The sequence below is a fragment of the Aethalodelphis obliquidens genome, unplaced genomic scaffold (genome assembly GCF_003676395.1).
Source record: "Aethalodelphis obliquidens isolate GAN/ISIS:26980383/991018 unplaced genomic scaffold, ASM367639v1 scaffold20, whole genome shotgun sequence".
Classification (NCBI taxonomy): domain Eukaryota; kingdom Metazoa; phylum Chordata; class Mammalia; order Artiodactyla; family Delphinidae; genus Aethalodelphis; species Aethalodelphis obliquidens.
In genome coordinates this window covers 28,032,913-28,051,870 of record NW_020837964.1, presented here as the reverse complement: position 1 = coordinate 28,051,870, position 18,958 = coordinate 28,032,913, and the positions used below count along the sequence as shown (strand labels likewise).

The 18,958-nt window shown below is 44.0% G+C and overlaps 1 protein-coding gene across 1 annotated transcript in view; it reads left to right on the top strand.

The window, feature by feature from the left end:
- The first annotated feature begins 7,407 nt into the window (after nt 1-7,407).
- The window catches only part of LOC113627402 (liver carboxylesterase 1-like), a 41,756-nt gene continuing 30,205 nt past the window's right edge, over nt 7,408-18,958 (top strand). Inside the window, exons 1-4 of the mRNA XM_027119934.1 lie at nt 7,408-8,265; nt 14,960-15,164; nt 18,115-18,266; nt 18,557-18,727. Coding sequence (XP_026975735.1) covers nt 8,231-8,265; nt 14,960-15,164; nt 18,115-18,266; nt 18,557-18,727 — 563 coding nt within the window. The 5' untranslated portion in view covers nt 7,408-8,230. The remainder of the gene's footprint in view (nt 8,266-14,959; nt 15,165-18,114; nt 18,267-18,556; nt 18,728-18,958) is intronic.

Below are 18,958 nucleotides of genomic sequence, written 5' to 3'. Positions count from 1 at the left end.
AAAAAAAAAAAAAAAAAAAAATCTAATCTAGAGCAAGGCCCTGACTTCCTTTAATTCTGTGACAGCTGAGAGAGGTGAGGAAGCTGCAGAAGAAAAGTTTGAAGCTAGCTGAGCTTGGTTCATGAGGTTTAAGGAAAGAAGCTGTCACCATAACATAGAAGTACTAGGTGATACAGCAAGTGCCAAAGTAGAAACTGCAGCAAATCATCCAGATTATCTAGCTAAAATCATTAGTGAAGGTGGCTACACTAAACAACAGATTTTCAATGTAGATTAAACAGCCTTATATTGGAAGAAGATTCCATTCTAGAATTTTCATAGCTAGAGAGGAGAAGTCAATGTCTGGCTTCAAAGCTTCAAAGGACAGGCTGACTCTCTTGTTAGGGGCTAAAGCAGCTGGTGACTTTCAGCTGAAGTCAGTGCTCATTTACCATTCTGAAAATCCTAGGGCCCTTAAGAATTATTCTAAATCTACTCTGTCTGTGCTCTATAAATGGAAAAACAAAGCCTGGATGACAACACATTTGTTTGCAACATGGTTTGCTGAATATTTTAAGCCCATTGTTCAGACCTATTGCTCAGGAAAAAAAGATTCCTTTCAAAACATTACTGCTCATTGACAGTGCACCTGGTCACCCAAGAGCTCTGATGGAGATGTACAAGATTGTTATTGTTTTCATGCTGCTAACACAACATCCATTCTGCAGCCCATGGATCAAGGACTAATTTCAACTTTCAGGTCTTGTTATTTAAGAAATATATTTCATAAGGCTATAGCTGCCACAGATAGTGATTCCTCTGATGGATCTGGGCAAAGCACATTGAAAACCTTCTGGAAAGGATTCATCATTCTAGATGCCATTAAGAACATTCATGATTCATGGGAAGAGGTCAAAATATCAACACTAACAAGAGTTTAGAAGTTGATTCCAGCCCTCATGGATGACTTTAAAGGGCTCAAGACTTCACTGGAGGAAGTAACTGTGGATGTGATGGAAATAGCAAGAAACTAGAATTAGAAGTGAAGACTTAAGATGTGACTGAATTGCTGCCATCTCGTGATAGAACTTTAACGGATGAGGAGTTGCTTCTTATGGATGAGCAAAAGAGTGACTTCTTGAGATGGACTCTACTCCTGGTAAAGATGTTGTGAAGATTGTTAAAATGACAACAAGGATTTATGATACTATTGTACATAAATTTAATTGGTAAAGCAGCAGCAGGGTTTGGGAGAATTGACTCCAATTTCGAAAGAAGTCAAACTGTGGGTAAAATGCCGTCAAACAGAATTGCATGCTACAGAGAAATCATTCGATCAGTCAGTGCACAGACTGCATTGTTGTCTTATCTTTAAAAATTGCTGTAGTCAATCCAGCATTCAGCAACCACCACCCTGATCCGTCAGCAGCCATCAACATCAAGGCAAGATGCTCCACCAGCAAAAAGGTTATGACTTGCTGAAGGCTCAGATGATTGTTAGTGTATTTTTAGCAATAAAGCATTTTTAAATTAAGGTATGTACATTGATTTTCTAGACATAATGCTATTGAAGACTTAATAGACTGTTGTAAGATGTAAATATAACTTTTTTTTAAACATCTTTATTAGAGTATAATTGCTTTACAATGGTGTGTTAGTTTCTGCTTTATAACAAAGTGAATCAGTTATACATACACATATGTCCCCATATCTCTTCCCTCTTGCATCTCCCTCCCTCCTACTCTCCCTATCCCACCCCTCCAGGCGGTCACAAAGCACCGAGCTGATCTCCATGTGGTGGGAAACCAAAAAATACAGAGATTGCCCATCTCCTCACTTTCAGTCTGTGTGCATCTTTAGATGTGAAGTGAGTCTCTTTTTCTCTTCAACCCTATAATGTGGATGTTATTCTGCATGCTGTTGTCCTATAGGTCCCTTAAGTTATCTTCACTTTTTTTAATTTTTTAATGTTTTTATGGTACACGAGGCTCTCACTGTTGTGGCCTCTCCCGTTGCGGAGCACAGGCTCCAGACACGCAGGCCCAGTGGCCATGGCTCACGGGCCCAGCCGCTCTGCAGCATGTGGGATCTTCCCAGACCGGGGCACAAACCCGTGTCCCCCGCATCAGCAGGCGGACTCTCAACTCAAGCCACCAGGGAAGCCCCTATCTTCACTTTTTAAAGTTCTTTTTTTCTCTTTGCTGCTCTGTTTTGTTGAGTTCCACTGCCCTGTCTTCCAGATCACTGATTCTTTTCAGTGCTTCTTCTATTCTGCTGTTGAACCCCTCCAGTGTATTTTTCAGTTCAGTTATTGTATTCTGCAGCTCTGTGATTTGTGTGGTACTTTCTCCTATTTACTCTTTGTTGAAGTTCTGCTGTGTTCATCCATCCTCTCCCAAGTTTCATGAGCATCTTCATGATCATTACTTCTACATTTTTATCAGGTAAATTACCCATCTCTGTTTCATTAAGGTTTTTTCTGGGGTTTTATCTTGTTCTTTCATTTGGAAAATATTCTTCTGTCTCCTCATTTTGCTTGGCTCTCTGTGTTTGTTTCTATGTATTAGGCAAAACAGTCTTGAAGGAGCAGACTTGAGTAGGAGATCAAGACTTATCATTAACCTTGACCTAGCTCTTGGTCATCTCTTAATCATTTGTGGTTGTCTAAGCAGCCTGATTTTTTCTAGCTAGGTCCCAGTTTTTGAGGGTGTCAAGAACTTTCTGATTTTTTTGGATCCCTGGGATCCAGAAATATAATACCCCTTGCCACCAGAGTAAACCACTCAGTGGGTATCCCCATTATGGGCTGCATGTGTGTGCTGGCTTTGGTGGGGCCACAGGAGTAATGCAGGGGCAGTGTATTTGCCTGGTCAGGTTTGGCGAGACCGTGGGAACAGTACAGGTGCAGGGCACTCACCCAACTGGCTTTGGTGGAGCTGTAGAAGTGGTAGGGCTGAGGTACTTGCTTGGCCAGCTTTGATTGGGGCCAAGGGAGAGTCTCAGATGCCAGACATGCCCCCTGGTGCTAACAGGTCAGAGGGAGAGTGCAAAAAAGGTGTCTGCCAAGCCCGTGCTAGCAAGGTAGAAGGAGAAGCAGAAAGGGTGCCCACCAGTGCCGGTGTCCCCAGAGAGTGTCGTAATAGGTTCTTGCCCCTCCAGCAAATGCTTTAGGATTAACAAATAAATCTTCTTCACATATGGTCTAGGCAGTTTTCAAACTGCTGCTTTTGTGCTTGGTCCCAGGGCAAATGAGTCTGTGTACAAGCTCTTAAAGAAAGAAATCTCCATTCCCTATAGGCCTGTGGTTCTCCTGAACATAAGCCCTGTTGGTTTTCAAAACCAGGCATCCTGGGAGCTGTCTCTCCAGTGCAGGTCCCAAGAGTTAGCATGCCTGATGTGGGGCACAAACCCCTGACTCCTCAGGGATAAGCAGTACATTTGTGAGATCCCTCCTGCTTGTGGGTCACCATACTGGGGATGGGGTTTGGGGAAGACTGCAACTCTGCCTCTCCTACCCATCTCAATGTGACCCTTTGTTGTGGAGGAGCTGATCTACTACTGTGAGTATATATTTACCTTTAGCAGTGAGATTTTTTCTTTTGTAATTTTCATATCTCTAGCTGTGGTCTTTTCATTTCTTCTTAAGAGAAGTCCCTTTAGCATTTATTGTAAAGCCAGTTTTCTGGTGCTGAACTCTTTTAGCTTTTGCTTATCTATAAAACTCTTTGTCTTGCCTTCAAACCTGAATGATAGCCTTGCCAGGTAGAGTATTCTTGACTGTAGGTTCTTCCTTTCATGACGTTAAATATATCATGCCACTCCCTTCTGGCATGCAGAGTTTCTGCTGAAAAGTCAGCTGATAGACTTATGGGAATTTCCTTGTACATAACTAGTTGCTTTATCCTTGGTGCTTTTAATAGTCTCTATCATTAACTTTTGCAATTTTAATTACAGTGTGTCTTGGTGTGGACCACTTTGATTTGATCTTGTTTGGGACACTCTGTACTTCCTAGACCCGGATGTCTGTTTCCTTTCCCATGTTAGGAAAGTTTTCAGCTATCATTTCTTCAAATAAGTTTTCTGCCCCTTTCTCTCTCTTCTCCTTCTGGGACCCCTGTATTGCAAATGTTAGTATACTTGATGCTGTCCCAGAGGTCTTTTAAACTATTGTAATTTTTTTTAATTCTTTTTTTTTCCTGTTGTGCTTCAATGAGCCCCACTGCTCTGTCCTGCGGTTCACTGATTTGTTCCTCTGTATCACCTATTTCACTGCTGATTCCTTCTAGCGTATTTTTAATTTCAGTTATTATATTCTTCAGTTCTACTTTTCTTTATGTTTTCTAACTCTTTGTTATACTTCTCACTGTGTTCATCCATTCCTCTCCTGAGTTTGTTGAGCATCTTTATATTCATTACCTTGAAGTCTTTATTGAGTAGATTGCTTGTCTCCACTTTGCTTAGTTCTTCTTCCAGGGTTTTATCTTGTTCCTTCATTGTGACATATTTTTCCATTGCCTCATTTTGCCTAACTCAGTTTTTATTTCTGTGTATTGGATAGGTCAGTTACATTTCCCAGTCTTGGAGGAGTGGCCTCATGTAGGGGTTGTCCTATGGGGCCCAGCAGCACACTCCCCTCTGATCACCAAAATTATAGGCTCTAGTGGTGCCACCTGTGGTGGGTGCATGGGTCCTTCTATTTTGGCAGGGCCAACTACTGTGAGTCCACGGGTAGGTGGGGCTGGTCCCGGCCCCGGTGGCTGCCAGTGGGTCCTGGGGGCAGAGCCGTCCCAGGGCTGGTCCCAGCCCATTGGTGGCAGGGCCATGTGCCAGTGTGGCTGGCTGCTGAGGCTGGGTGGTTTCATGGCTGGTGGGTGAGGCTGGGTCCTCGGCCTGCTGATGGTCAGGGCTATGTCCCAGAGTGGCTGGCGGCTCAGCCTAGGGGGTTCTTGGACTCGTGCCAGCTAGCCAGGGGCCAGTTAAGATTCAGTGCTAATAGACTAGAGGAAGTGCTCCAAAACGGCACTTGCCAGCGCCCGGGGCCTTGTGGTAGAACAAGCTCCCGTAAATGGCTTACGCTGTCATCTTTTCCTGTAGGGGGAATCCCTGTTGCCTCCTGCCTCTTCAAGAGGCTCTCCAAGATTAGCTAGTGGGTCAGATCCAGGCTCCTTTCGAGTTACTGCCTCTGTGCTGGGTCTAGGAGTATGTGATATTTTATGTGCACCCTTTCCCACAGCCCTCCAGCTCTCCTGTATGCTGGCCTTCAAAGCCAGAGATTCTGGGGGCTGGTCTTCCTCGTGCAGATTCCCCAGGTTGGGGGGCCTGATACGGGGCTCAGACTCCTCACTCCTTGGGGAGAACCTCTTCAACTGTGATTATCCTCCCATTTGTGGGTCACCTACACAGGGGGTGTGGGTCTTCTCTGTCCGTCCTCTCATATTGTGTTTCCTTCTCTGTATCTTAGCTGTGGAAGACCTTTTCTGCTAGTCTGCAGGTCATTCTCATTGATAGTCGCTCTGTTTGGTGTGCCTGTTGGAGGAGGTGAGCTCAGGGTCTTCCTACTCCGCCATCTTGGCCACTCCCTTACAAAATGGTTTTCCTGAAAATAAGTTACTCAGTGGGAAAAGCTGACCACTGATGGTCAGCTAGTAACATAAGGGTGGGACAACCTTGTCCACCGTCATGACCACTAGGTAGGTGACCAGGCGTTGTCTTCATCACTGTTACTACAGCCACTTCCTTGAACTAAAGGAAAATTTTCCTTTTGACACTCAAATCTCTGGACAGAAATCACGTTGTGTTGATGCTGCCACAGGCCTTCTGGTGCTCTGTTGTGATCAGGTGATTGGATTCCCCAGATTCAATCCAATTCTGGGACTAGCAGAAGCAGAGCACATGTGGGGAACTTTAGCCGGGGTGGATCTTGGAGGAGAGAGCTGCACTCTTTTTTTTTTTTTTTTGCGGTACGCAGGCCTCTCACCACTGTGGCCTCTCCCGTTGCGGAGCACAGGCTCCGGACGCGCAGGCTCAGCGGCCATGGCTCACGGGTCCAGCTGCTCCGCGGCATGTGGGATCCTCCCGGACCGGGGCACGAACCCGTGTCCCCTGCATCGGCAGGCAGACTCCCAACTACTGCGCCACCAGGGAAGCCCCTAAACTTTTTAATGTTGCATTTATGTTGGTATGTATTATGAGTGTTCCAGAAATTGCATGAAATTCCTAAAATCTGAGACGTCCTAGTATGTTATCACTTGTAATTCCAGTTATTATCTTAAAATGTTGTGTGTGTCACAGAAATAACCAAATTTCCTTATCAATTGCATTGTAATGAACTCTAATCAGATCTTTAACCATGGCTATTTTAAGTCTTTTGTTATTTACTTGTAGTTATTGTTTTACTCTGATGCTTTTGCAAAAGCGTTCCTACAAAAGTGTTTCATCTTCAGAGAAATTCATAGAAAGGATTCTGACAGGTACTCTAGAATACAGATTCCTGATAACTTTCAGATCATACCACAAAACTGGGTAAGAATTTTCAGAACTCTAAGGAAAAACTAGATTCATAGAATTGCTAACAAAAGATCGAGATCAACAATAATTAATTACATAGGACTAAATGAACTGATAAAGATCATTATAATTTTTGGTGATGACTTTTTGTTTGAAACGTTGCTGGTTCTCTTATGTTTTGTTTTTCCAGATTTAAGGAAACCTGTTTTCTTTCTCTTGAAGCTATTGACAAGTTAAATCAGTTATACCGTAGTGAACAAAGACGAAACCTTTACTTTTTCTCCCTACCCAATCCCTTCAAATTTCAGAAACTCTTGAGTATTCTTTTCATGCCAATATAGTTTGGTGTTTCAGTAAGTTCAATAAGAGTCTGTTCTCCTTGTAACAGAACACAATAACATTGGATAGATTATCAAAGATTTTTTATTAATTAATTTACTTATTTATTTTGACTGCACCAGGTCTTAGTTGAGGCAGGCAGGCTTCTTAGTTGCAGCATGTGGACTCTTAGTTGAGGCATGCATGCAGGATCTAGTTCCCCAATCAGGGATCGAACCTGGGCCCTCTGCCTTGAGAGCGTGGAGTTTTACCCACTGGACCACCAGGGAAGTCATATATTACCAAAGTTTTGAGTAGAATGTCATATTTAAAAGAGATGTAGGGACTTCCCTGGTGGCACAGTGCTTAAGAATCCACCTTCCAATGCAGGGGACGTGGGTTCGATCCCTGGTCAGGGAACTAGATCCCACATGCATGCCACAACTAAGAGTTTGCATGCCACACTAAGGAGCCTGCTGGCCACAACTAAGGAGCACACGTGCTGCAACTAAGGAGCCCTCAAGCTGCAACTAAAGAGCACATGTGCTGCAACTGAGCCAGTGAGCTGCAACTAAGGAGCCCGTGGGTTGCAACTAAGGAGTCCACCTGCCACAACTAAGAGCCGGTGCAACAAAAATAAATAATAAAATAAAATAAATAGAAAATTAAAAAAAAAATTCCCAGCTCCGTTTTGAAAAAAAAAGAGAGATGTATAAAGGCTCAAATTGACCAGACAACTTTAAGGAACTGCTTGAAAAAATCAGCCTGGTACCTTGCTTACAGGGTTCCCAGCAACCTTACCAGGTGAGTAAGGCAGGTAACTTCCTGGCAGACCCAGGAACCTCAAGAAGAGAGGAATTTACCCAAACTATAGGTATTGCAAGTAAAAACTGATGGTGAGTTCTTGGCCTTAGAGGCTTTTTAAGAGTTCAGTCTGAGATTCCTTATGAAAAGTGCCAGTGAAGCAGTCTCAAAAAGAACGTGTATGGTCAACTATTCTTGCTGCACTTATGTAAATAATCAAGCCAAATTCGATACAAACAAATTAAGTTTTACTGTGATTATCCTTGGAAAATAAGAAATGTGGATGGTTGTAGAGAGAAAAATTATTTTTGCATAATCCTGATAATTGCCTTTGAGGTTTTGCTATATACCTGTTAATTGGACTGGATCTTGAATTCTTCTAGTTTCCTCAAATATCTGGCTACAAATCTCCAAACTAATGTTTCTAATTATCTCCCACCCTTCTGATTTAGAATCACTAAGAACAAAGACTGCCCTTGGATCTCCTTGGAAGGATCCAGGTCTTCCTCCTACTACCCAGACGGCAGCCAAACTTCAGGAACTTGAACCTTAGATATATAACTCACAGCTGAAAAAGGCTCCACCTGTCATCTGGTCCTGTACAAATGCTGGAGGCCACCACATGAAATTGACTGGAGAGAAGCAGCTGACATCAAGGTAGACTTCTTCCACCAAAGATGTCGGATCGGGACTTCATACTTTAACTAAATATGAAACCTTTTTTTTCTTCTCTTTCTTTCCTTTACTCTGGCATTGGCCTAGTAAGATGATGCCATTATCCATATCTCCAAGACCATTGCTAAAGGGGGTAAGTTTTCAGACTGCTGGATTTGTCATTTAAAAAACTCTTATCTGTCCATGATGCCAGGGTCACCCTGGTCCATTTCCTTATCTCTGGTTAACAGCCCCAAACTTGGGAAACCTTGTGTCCAGGCTCTATGCAAAGAAAAGTACATGAGGAAAGGGTAACCAGAATAAAACTGCCTGTGTGGTCTACAGACCCTTTTACTGGCCTCCATGGCTGTCACCTTTCCAATCCTGAGCCAAAAACTTAAATGGGAATTACCAGGACGCATTCAATTTTCAGGATTCGCTTCCTTTGAAGGAAGGCCCTACTTCCCTGGTTAGGAGTAAATGTAAATGAGGCTGTGATCAGGAACCTCTTCTTAACTCTTGAAAGTATTATGGAATCTGCCACTAAAGCAATAGCTCAGAAAAATTCTGAGACTCTGGCCAAAGTTGTTTTTGATAATAGGATAGCCCTTGATTATCTTTTAGCTGAGCAAGGAGGTAACTGTGCTTTGGCCAACACCACTTGCTGCACTTGGATTAATATTTCTGGGGAAGTAACTTAGTTACATAAGAACAGTTATATAAGATCACTGAGCAAGCCACTTGGCTTAAAAAAGTGACTTCTTCAATAAGTCTTTCTTGGACTTATTTGATTTTGATTGGTTTGGGTCTTAGGGACCATGGCTCTAGAGTGCACTCCAAACATTGAGAATTATCTTGCTAATTACAATCATAATCATTTCTGTGGTGCACTGTATTCTCCCAAAGGTTTTAAATACGCGTTCATACGCATTCCCAGCTGCTAACGACCACGCAAATGATCTCACTAAGATAAAGACACAGACCTACTAGAGAATGGACTTGAGGGTATGGGGAGGGGGAAGGGTAAACTGTGACAAAGTGAGAGAGTGGCATGGACATATATACACTACCAAACGTAAAATAGATAGCTAGTGGGAGGCAGCCGCATAGCACAGGGAGATCAGCTCAGTGGTTTGTGACCACCTAGAGGGGTGGGATAGGGAGGGTGGGAGGGAGGGAGACGCAAGAGGGAAGAGATATGGGAACATATGTATATGTATAACTGATTCACTTCGTTATAAAGCAGAAACTACCACACCATTGTAAAGCAATTATACTCCAATAAAGATGTTAAAAAAAAGAAAAGAAGGAAAGAGAATAACCACTTAAGTATTATGAACCTGAAGCCATGACCTGTGACCGTCACGGGGATTAGACAAAAACATGATGAGCTATGGACACCACACAAAGGATCCACAAAAGTGACCGGTAGCTGAGAGTGGTGCTGATGCCTTAGATTTTGATCGCATCTCTCAGTTAAGCCAAGAATTTGATCAAAAGAGGGGAAATGTTAAAAAAAAGAAAAGAAACAACAGACCCCAAATGCAGTCACTTGTGCTAAGCCCTCGTCACCAAATGAAGATTTAGTACCTAACTTAATTGTAGTTTCAACCTTCCCCAGGAATGTAATCTTAACCAGTCAGTCTGGAATTTCCTGGTCAGCACCAGTGAGGTAGTATGCCTAATAGACCCTCTTATCCCCTCAAAGAAGGTAACCCTGCCTGAAATCATCATTTTTGTTTGTTTATGACTTCCTTGTCCTACTTCTTCTCTGCCTTTAAAACCTTTTCTTTTCTGCTTGCTAGATGGGATGCCGCTTGGTTCGTGAATCATTTGAAAAGCCAATTAGATCTTCAAATTTACGAAGTAGAACTTTGTTTTTTAACATGGGATATTATACATGATGGGATTTTTAAAATATTTATTTTTTTGAAATACAATACACATACCATAACATTCACCTTTTTAAAGTGTACAGTTTAGTGATATTAGTATATTCACAAAGTTGTTTAACCATCACCAGTATCCAATCTCAGAAAATTTTCATCACACGTAAAAGAAACCTTATACCCATTAGGAGTCATTCCTTATTCCCCTCGTCCCCAGCCCATAGAAACCTCTAATCTACGTTCTGTCTCTATGGATTTGCTTATTGTGAACATCTCATAAATAGAATCATACAATATCTGGCCTTTTGTGTCTGGCTTTTTCCATTAGCATACTGTTTATAAGGTTCCTCCACATTGTAGCAAGTATCCGTACTTCATTTCTTTTTATGTCTGAATAATATTCCATTGTGTGGTTAGATCATATCTCTTTGTCCATTCATCAGTTGATGGACATTTTGGTTGTTTCCACTTTCGACTTTTTTGAAGAATGCTGCTATTTGAGTACAAGTTTTTGTGTGGACATATTTTCAGTTAGCTTGGGTATATACCTAGGAGTGAAATTGCTATGAAATATGGTAATTCTAAGTTTAATTTTTTAATTTTTTCTAAGTTTAATTTTTGACGAACTGCCGAACTGTGTCCCGAAGCAGCCATAACTATTTTATAACCTGTTTTATTTTCCTTCACAATGGATCATGACTGTATTCCCTTGTCCGTATGTAGAGGTATGCATCTCTAGTTTGAGTGAATGTGTAGTATTGTCTTAGCCAGCTAAGTATCAATATCACAGTGTATTTGGAGAATTCTCTTTTATTGGACACTTAATGATTCAATGAAACAGGCTTTAAGCATCCTCCTTGCATCCCCATCAGGTAAATGACACTCTTCCAGGTATACCCAGAGGACTTTGTATCCCTTTATTTTGGTGCTTTCACATTGCATAGCAAGCCACCCCTTCCCCCATCTATCTTATCTATTACATGGTGAGATCCTCTGGGCACTAGAACATGTCTTAAATTTATCTTTGTATCCATACTACCTAGCACAGAGGCAGGCATTTGATAAATGTTTGAAGAATGAATAAATAAAAGGAATAATGAATAAATGGAAGGATGGATGGTTAGAGCGAGGGATTATGAAGAGATGGAGTTCCTTTACCATAAGAACATTCTGTCCAAAGATCCCTGCGTGGAGAGGTAATGAATTCCCTGACCCTGGAGGTGTGCAACAGGAGGCTGAGTTAATTGGCAGGAATATTGAAAAGTTAATCCAGGCATCAAAAGGGAAATGGGATGAAATTTAAGATGCTTCCAAAGTGGAAAGCATGGAACTCTATGAAATAGAAGCTCAGGGAAGCTAAGAGATTTGCCCTAAGTTCTCCAGCTGGGCAGCTGTGGAGCTAGGAGTTGCTCTGAAAGTTTTCAAGTTGTTCTGAGGACCCCAGGCCAAAGCCTCCCCTTGTCTAAAGGCCTCTGTCTGCTTGTGTCTGCCTTGGGTAGCCCACAGCACACTAAGGTTAGAGTCCAGGAAGGGAAAAACACTTATGAAACAAGTTGTTGAATGAGTAGGTGGCTATCTGTAATCAGAGAGTTTAACCCAGACCCTTTTGATAAAAGAGGGTAGACTCTGGGAGGGTGGGGCGTGGAGGCGCCAACAGCCGCCAATTGCATCTTTGGGAAGGGGAAGAGCTTTTCTGTTGTCTCTTCATCAGGCTATTGGGTGGCGGGGGCAGAGCTGGCGGTGGGAGCTGGAGGGGGGCGAGAACTGGGGGGTGGACTCCTAAGGCCCTCTATGGGCACAGAGACCTGCAGGCCCAGAAGTTGCTGTCCTTCCACGATGTGGCCTCTCCTTCTGGTCCTGACCTCCCTTGCCACTTCCACAGCTTGGGGTGAGTCCTTCTGAAATGCAAATAGCGGGGGCATCTTTGGAAATCTTCCTGGGGGACAAGGTAGAGGAGATGCCTACAGGGCAAAGGAGTGACAGGCCGGGTTCTGCAGTAGCACGTGCCGTCAGGACTCTGAGTCTCTGCCCAGCCAGCCCCAGTGACAGGAGACAGAGAGGAAGGTAACCGGGCTATGCCACGTACAGGAGGGCAGCCAGCTAACCTCGCCCCTGGCAGTTGAGGACTTTGGCAAGCCCCGTGTATCAAGGCAACCCCTTGATTATTAGTCCAGATATTGCCAAAAGTGGGTTAGCAGAATATTGATATCCACTCTGGAGTCAGAGTGTGTGGGTTCGCATCCAGCTCAGCACTTAGTAACTGTGTGTTCTTCGGCGAGGGATGTCCCTTTTCTGTGCCTCAGTTTTGCATTTCTAAAATGGGGGTGACAACTGTATCTACCTCACTGGGCTGTTGTAAGGTTGAAATGGGTTGTTGTTTCTAAAGAGTGCCTGGAATGGAGAAAGAAAAATAAAGTAATTCATAAATAAAGGGGTTGTTTTAAGATATAGTATATTAATAGACAGTCTGAGGTGTGGTAAGGCCACGGATCAGGAGCCAACTGCCACTGAAAAGATAGTTTGTTACTCACAGCTCCCCAGAGGAGGGGGCGTGACACCACCATGGTGGGCCACAGGTGAGGCACCGGGTGCATCAGGAGGCAGAGGAAGGAACGAGGAATTGGGCGCAAGAAGCTTTATCTTGGTTGCTGGGGGCAAGGTCGAGGTGAAGCAGAATAAGCAGGTTTGGGATTGGCAAACTAGCCAATTGCAATGGGCTCTGGGGCTTAGGGAGTTCCCACAATTGTCAGGTACTTGGCCTGGAGTGATTAGGGCAGGATGATAGTGGCCAGATGTGGAGGGCCTGGTAAAGAAGGTAGTTGGGGTACAGGCTCTGGCACGCTTGAAGGGGAAGTTCATTCCTATCATTAGGGATTGGCGAACTCTGGGAGGGGCAGTCCCTCCAGAATCAGCAAGGCCCCAGATGTCAAGGCATCAGAATACAGAACATAAAAGACCTGGTTAATACAAGGGCGCAGCAAGGGGCCTCAGAATGCATCTGTGCCATTTTATAGGTGGGGAAACTGAGACTCAGAGAGGGAAATGTACATGCCCAAGGTCAACCGGAAAATCATGCTCTGAATTCTATCTCTAACTCCGGAGTCCAGAGCCAGTGCTCTGGCTGTCAGTGCACTGACAGCCCAGGCTCCACTGGGTTTTCTCTTCTTCCTGGGCCTATGACACTGTGAGAGGCCTGGAACTGAGGGTAAGAGCAGAGTAAGAACCAAATTAGGGGCAGATTATTCCCTTACTGCTGTTTACCCCCTGGCAGGGCCATGCCAGTTCTACCTTTAGAAAGTCCATACTGGCTGCCTCCATTTCCTCAGTTACTTCATCTGAAAAATGGGCATATTGATGTCTACCTAGAAAGGCTTTTGTGAAGATTAGTTTAAAGGAAATGGAATGCCCATGTAGCACATAGTAAGTGCTCAGTATACAAACATTACATATAACACAAGTGGTAACTGCTGCTGTTACCAGTATTGCCTATACCTCTCAGCCAATCGCCCACTTTTTCACCCTTGCCATTTGGACATCTGTCCACTTCATCTCTCTTGAAGGTTATCATCGGATTTGTCCGGAAGACCAAATCTGGGTTATTCTTTTCTATTCTGGCCACATACTTTGAGAGAGAGGTTGACCTTGTGTCTATATATAAAGGGGAACAATTGGGAGGATGAGAGGCTGGAAATCGTTTCCTGTTAGGATGCTTAAACAAACTGAAGCTGTTGAGGACGGACAAGAGAAGACTTGAGGGATGAGTATGAACATGGGTCACTAAGGCTGCCTGTCACATGAAGGTGCAGGATGTCCCAGAGCAGGTAGGACCAGGACTGATGTGGCAGCTTCAGGGAGACGCATTTCAGCTCAGTGGGAAAGAACTGTCTGCTCCACGAGAAGGGGACAGATGGAATCTGGGCCCATCTCGCTCCCTCTGGATGACCGTGCTCAGAGCCAGCAGAAGGGGCCTCTTCAAGCTGATTGTGTCACTCTCTTTTACTCCAGGACGGTTCACTGCTGCTCATTTACCCACTAAATAAAGGCCGAATCACTGGCCTGGCGTTTGAGACCCTCCCAGACATGAACCTGTCTCATCCAGGGTTATGTTCCTCCCCCATTACTCTTCCTGACCCAAATGGGCCAATCGCTCTTCCTCAAGCAGGTCTTGCACTTTGCTGTCGCAGAGCCTCACCTCTGCACAATCTCATCTCTGTTTATACCTTTAAGCACCCTCTTCCACCTCCCCTTGTCACTCCTTCCACTACTGCAAGTCCCAGCTCCAAGGTCACTGCCTCCATGAAGCCACCAGTCAGAAGGCCTCGCTCCCTCTTCTGTCTCCTATGGCACCTTACTTGGTACGTCTCTCAGGACACGGACCACTTTCTTCCCAGCAGTAGGGTCAGGTATGTATGTGGCTCATCCTCCACGTAAGGCCAGATTTCTGAGAAGAGCAACCTGCTCTTGTTCATCCTCTCATCCAGCGTGCAGCTCGGCACCAGCGTCCAGTGATTGTTTCTAGATGCTCCTAAGTGTGGAAACTGAATGCCTTCTTCATTCCCAGTGGCTCTTCTTTTTGCATTTATGTCTTATTTGATGCTGTTATACCTCCAATTCCAATTTGCTCCTTCAGATAGCACTGTGAGTTAGGAAGGACAGTTAGCTTCGCTCTCTCTTACATAAGAAGAAACTGAGGCTTAGAGAGTTGAGGGGACATTCAAGATCACGTGGCAAAAGTAACAAAATTCACCCAGAATCCAGTTCACACCTTCACCACTGACATGTTCTCATTTCCTCTCAATGTCCAGCAGGGCAACCACCCTCACTGCCTGCTGTGGACACCGCGTAAGGCAGAGTCCTGGGGAAATACGTCAGCTTAGAAGGTTTTGCACAGCCTGTGGCCGTTTTCCTGGGAGTCCCTTTTGCCAGGCCCCCTCGTGGATCCTTGAGGTTTGCTCCGCCGCAGCCTGCAGAACCATGGATCTTCGTGAAGAATACCACCTCTTACCCTCCCATGTAAGTCAAGGTGTGACTCTGGCATCTTCCAGTGGGGATGTTAGCCTCAAAGGGATGCAGGAAGGAGCCAAGGGGATCCTCTGAGTGGCTCATACTTTGTTCTGGAATCCTAAGATATTGTAGATCCTTACAAACATTTCAGAACTCTCACAGCATTCTAGAGCCATTTATTCAACAAATATTTATGGAGCATCTCCTGTGCGCCAGGCGTGTTCTAGTTTCCTGGGATCCATTAGTGAACAGAACAAAGATCCCACCCTCATGCAGCTTGCATTCTAGCAGGGAGAGACACACTGAACAATATGCAAAGCAATAGGTTATGTAATATGTTAGAGTAGGATAAGTGCTTTGGAATAAAATGAAGAGTTGAGCAGGTGAGGGGGATCAGAAGTAATGATTCTATTTATTCTCCTGTCTTGAACTTTGTTGTAGTTGGGGAGTGAGGTGGGCCAGATGTGTAGGTGGGGAGTCTTTGGGGTGTTGACCAGTCAAGTTCCCAACTCCCAGGTGTGACTGTTACCTAGTAAGGAGCAGAGCACTCGTTGGTGTATCCTGGTCACTCTGGCCATGTTGGGCAAAGATGTTGAAGTCATCCCCCAGGACACCTGGGATGTCTACATGCATGGATTCAGACCTTTTTCATCTCAGCAAGGCATTTCTGGGAATTTCCAGGGGCCTGTCTCTTCCTGCTTTTTTCTTTTCTTTTCTTTTCTTGTCCTTTCCTTTCCTCTTCTCTCCTCTCCTCTCCTTTTCTTTCTTTTCTCTCCTCTACTCTTGCCATCCTCCCTTCCTCCCTCCAACTCTCCCTTCTTTCTTTTCTTTATAATATTCACTGTTTTTATTTCCTGATTGCAAGTGTAATACATACTTATTACAGAAAAGTGAGGAAGTAAAGGTAAGAAAATGAAAATTATATATACTTCTACCACCTAGAGAGAACTGCCATTCATATTTTAGATTCTGTTTTTGTAGTCTCTTACCTATTGCATATTTTACCCCTTAAAATGTAACCACATAAGATTCTGCACACAATTCCAATGTTTGTTTTCTTTTTTCCACACCAACACGCAATTCTCTGACACCAGCTGGGTGTCCTACAATTCAACTCAATTCTGACACTAACCACCTGGAGACAGCATCATATTATATGGGTTAAAGGCTCAGTCCCACAATACTGCCCTCTGTTTCAGATGATATCTCAAGTCCAAGTTGTTACCTCTGCTTCTGATCAAATGGCTGTAAGTCACAGGTTCCCATGACCCCCTCCTTGGGTTCCATTAATTTGCTAAAGCAACTCATAAAACTCAGGATGCTAGTTTACTCACTAGATTACTGGTTTATTATGAAGAATATTAAAGGATATGAATCACCAGCCAGATGAAGAGATACATAACATGAGGCACAAAGGAGCTCCTGTCCTGTGGAGTTTTGGTCCCAGCACGTTGGCACTTGGAAGAGTTCTGGTTCACCAACCTGGAGGCTGTCTTAACTCTTGCCTTTTGGGCTTCGGTACTGGGCAGGATTGATGAAATCATTGACCGCTGGTGATTGATTCAACCGCCAGCCCCTTTCCCTTCCCCAGAGGTCAGGGGGGTGGATCTGAACGTTCCAAACCTGGAATCACATGTGGTTCTCTTGATAATCAGCTCCCATCCTTAGGTAAGGTCCAGAATCACCTCATTAACACAACAAAAGACACATTTATCACTCTCATCACTTAGGAAATTCCAAGGGTTTTAAGAGCTCTTTGCCAGAAATGGGAAGAAGACCAAAAATATATTTCTTATTATATCACAGGATACAGATACTTTGAATGCCTGCTTTGCTCATTTATAAATGTATCATGAACATCGTTATATGTCATTAAATATCACAGCCTGACATGATATTACACTGGGTACTGAATAATAATTTATTTACCCAATCTCTTATTTGGGATCGTTAAGTTGTTCTTGATGTTTCTGATAATATAATTAGCACCGTGATGAACATCATGTAGCCAAACCTTTATGCACATTCACAGTAGTTTGGGATAAGTTCCAAGAAATGACATTTCTGAGGAAAAGAGTATAACCTTTTGTTAAATTTCCTTCCAGAAATGTTCTAACTGCACTCCTTCCATTAATATATGAGAACTTTCATTCACCAGACCCTTGCCAATGCTTGGGATTATTAAAAAATTGTTTTGACTATTGGATAGGTAAAATAATAATAATTATCATCATAATTATATAATTTTAAAATTTATTCTGCAATTATCTGAATACTAGGGATGTTGAACTCTCTTTCCCTTTTTTAATTTTTGAATTTCTTCTTTTATGAATAATATGCCCTTTGCCTTGGTGATCTGGGGAAAGTTCTCCCACGATGGAAATCAAGAGGCTGTCTTTGCAGCTCTGACTCTGCCACTTGACAGCTGTTTCATCCAAACACCTCAGTGCCCCAGTTACCTCATTGACATACTGGGAGCAGTCATGCCTGCTTTCTGGAAATCTGAAAATGTTGCTTATAATGTCCTCAGAAACAAAAACACTACGTAGTATGGCTCTTCCTGGCTGTGTGACCTTGGGCAGGTTCTGTAACCTCTCTGTGGCTCAGTTTTCTCAAATGTAAAATGGGGATAATAGTAGAACCTATATCATGGAGCTGATCTGAAGATTAAATATTACCAATTATCTCTGTTGGATCTTTAAGATCCATTATTTGGGCAACAAATAGCACTTGACCAGATGGGTTGATAGAATCTTAGCATGTCAGTGCTGCAAGACCCTTACAGAAATCACTCCCCTCACTTAGACATGGCAGACTGGGGCCCAGAGCCGAGAAGGAATTCACCCAAGGTCACCCAGCACATAAGTGGCTGAGGCAGGACTAGAATAAAGTTCTCCTAATGTTGCACCACAAATATTTTGTCCTTGACCTGTTGCATGCCTTAAATGTCTACCAATAGAGTGACTTCTCATGGTTTTTGGAAGTATCCCATGGACTGGAACACCTGGTTTACCTGGTAGAGGAACGTGGTCACCCCGCACTCACTATGCAGAGCCCAGCAGAGAGTCAGCCACGACCAGGACATACAGGAAATGATCCTTTCCCAGGCATGTAAGCAGAATCCTCTTCTTGACACAAGGCATCCTGAAGGCTCCTGGAAGGGGAAGGTGCCAGGCCTTCTCACTATTCACTCTCCCGGGAGACCTTGGTGAGCCCCAGGTCCCTCCATCGTGATCCCCCAGGTAGCCTCCTACGCATTCCAGTGTCTGGAATCTGGTAAGAACAACTCTATTTACAGGCTTAATTCTCCCGGTCCAAGACCTGGCCTGACCGCAGGAGACATCTCCTTGGTCAGCTCTGATTGAACTTCAAGAATTCATTTCTCTCCTTGCCTCTCCCAGGTGCTCCCAAGACCCAGTGGCGGGGCAAGTGATCTCAGAGCTCTTTACCAACAGAAAGGAGAACATTAATCTAAGGTTTTCCGAAGACTGTCTTTACCTAAATATTTACACTCCTGCTGACTTGAGGAAGAGAAGCAGGCTGCCGGTAAGCAGTGGGAACAAATGGTCAAGGCTGGTGTAGACTGGAGGGGGATGAAGGCAGTGTTGGGTTGGGGCGTCTTGGACCAAGGCTGTTCCAGGGGCCCCAGGCTGTTCCCCAGGGGCCCCAGGACTTTCTTTACCACCACAGCCAAACCTGACATCAGGAAACACAGGTTTTCCACACCTCAGTTTCCCATAGTGACAGACATAGGGCCTCTGGGGGAGTTTGCTGTACATCTGTAATGAACATTTTAATTTTTC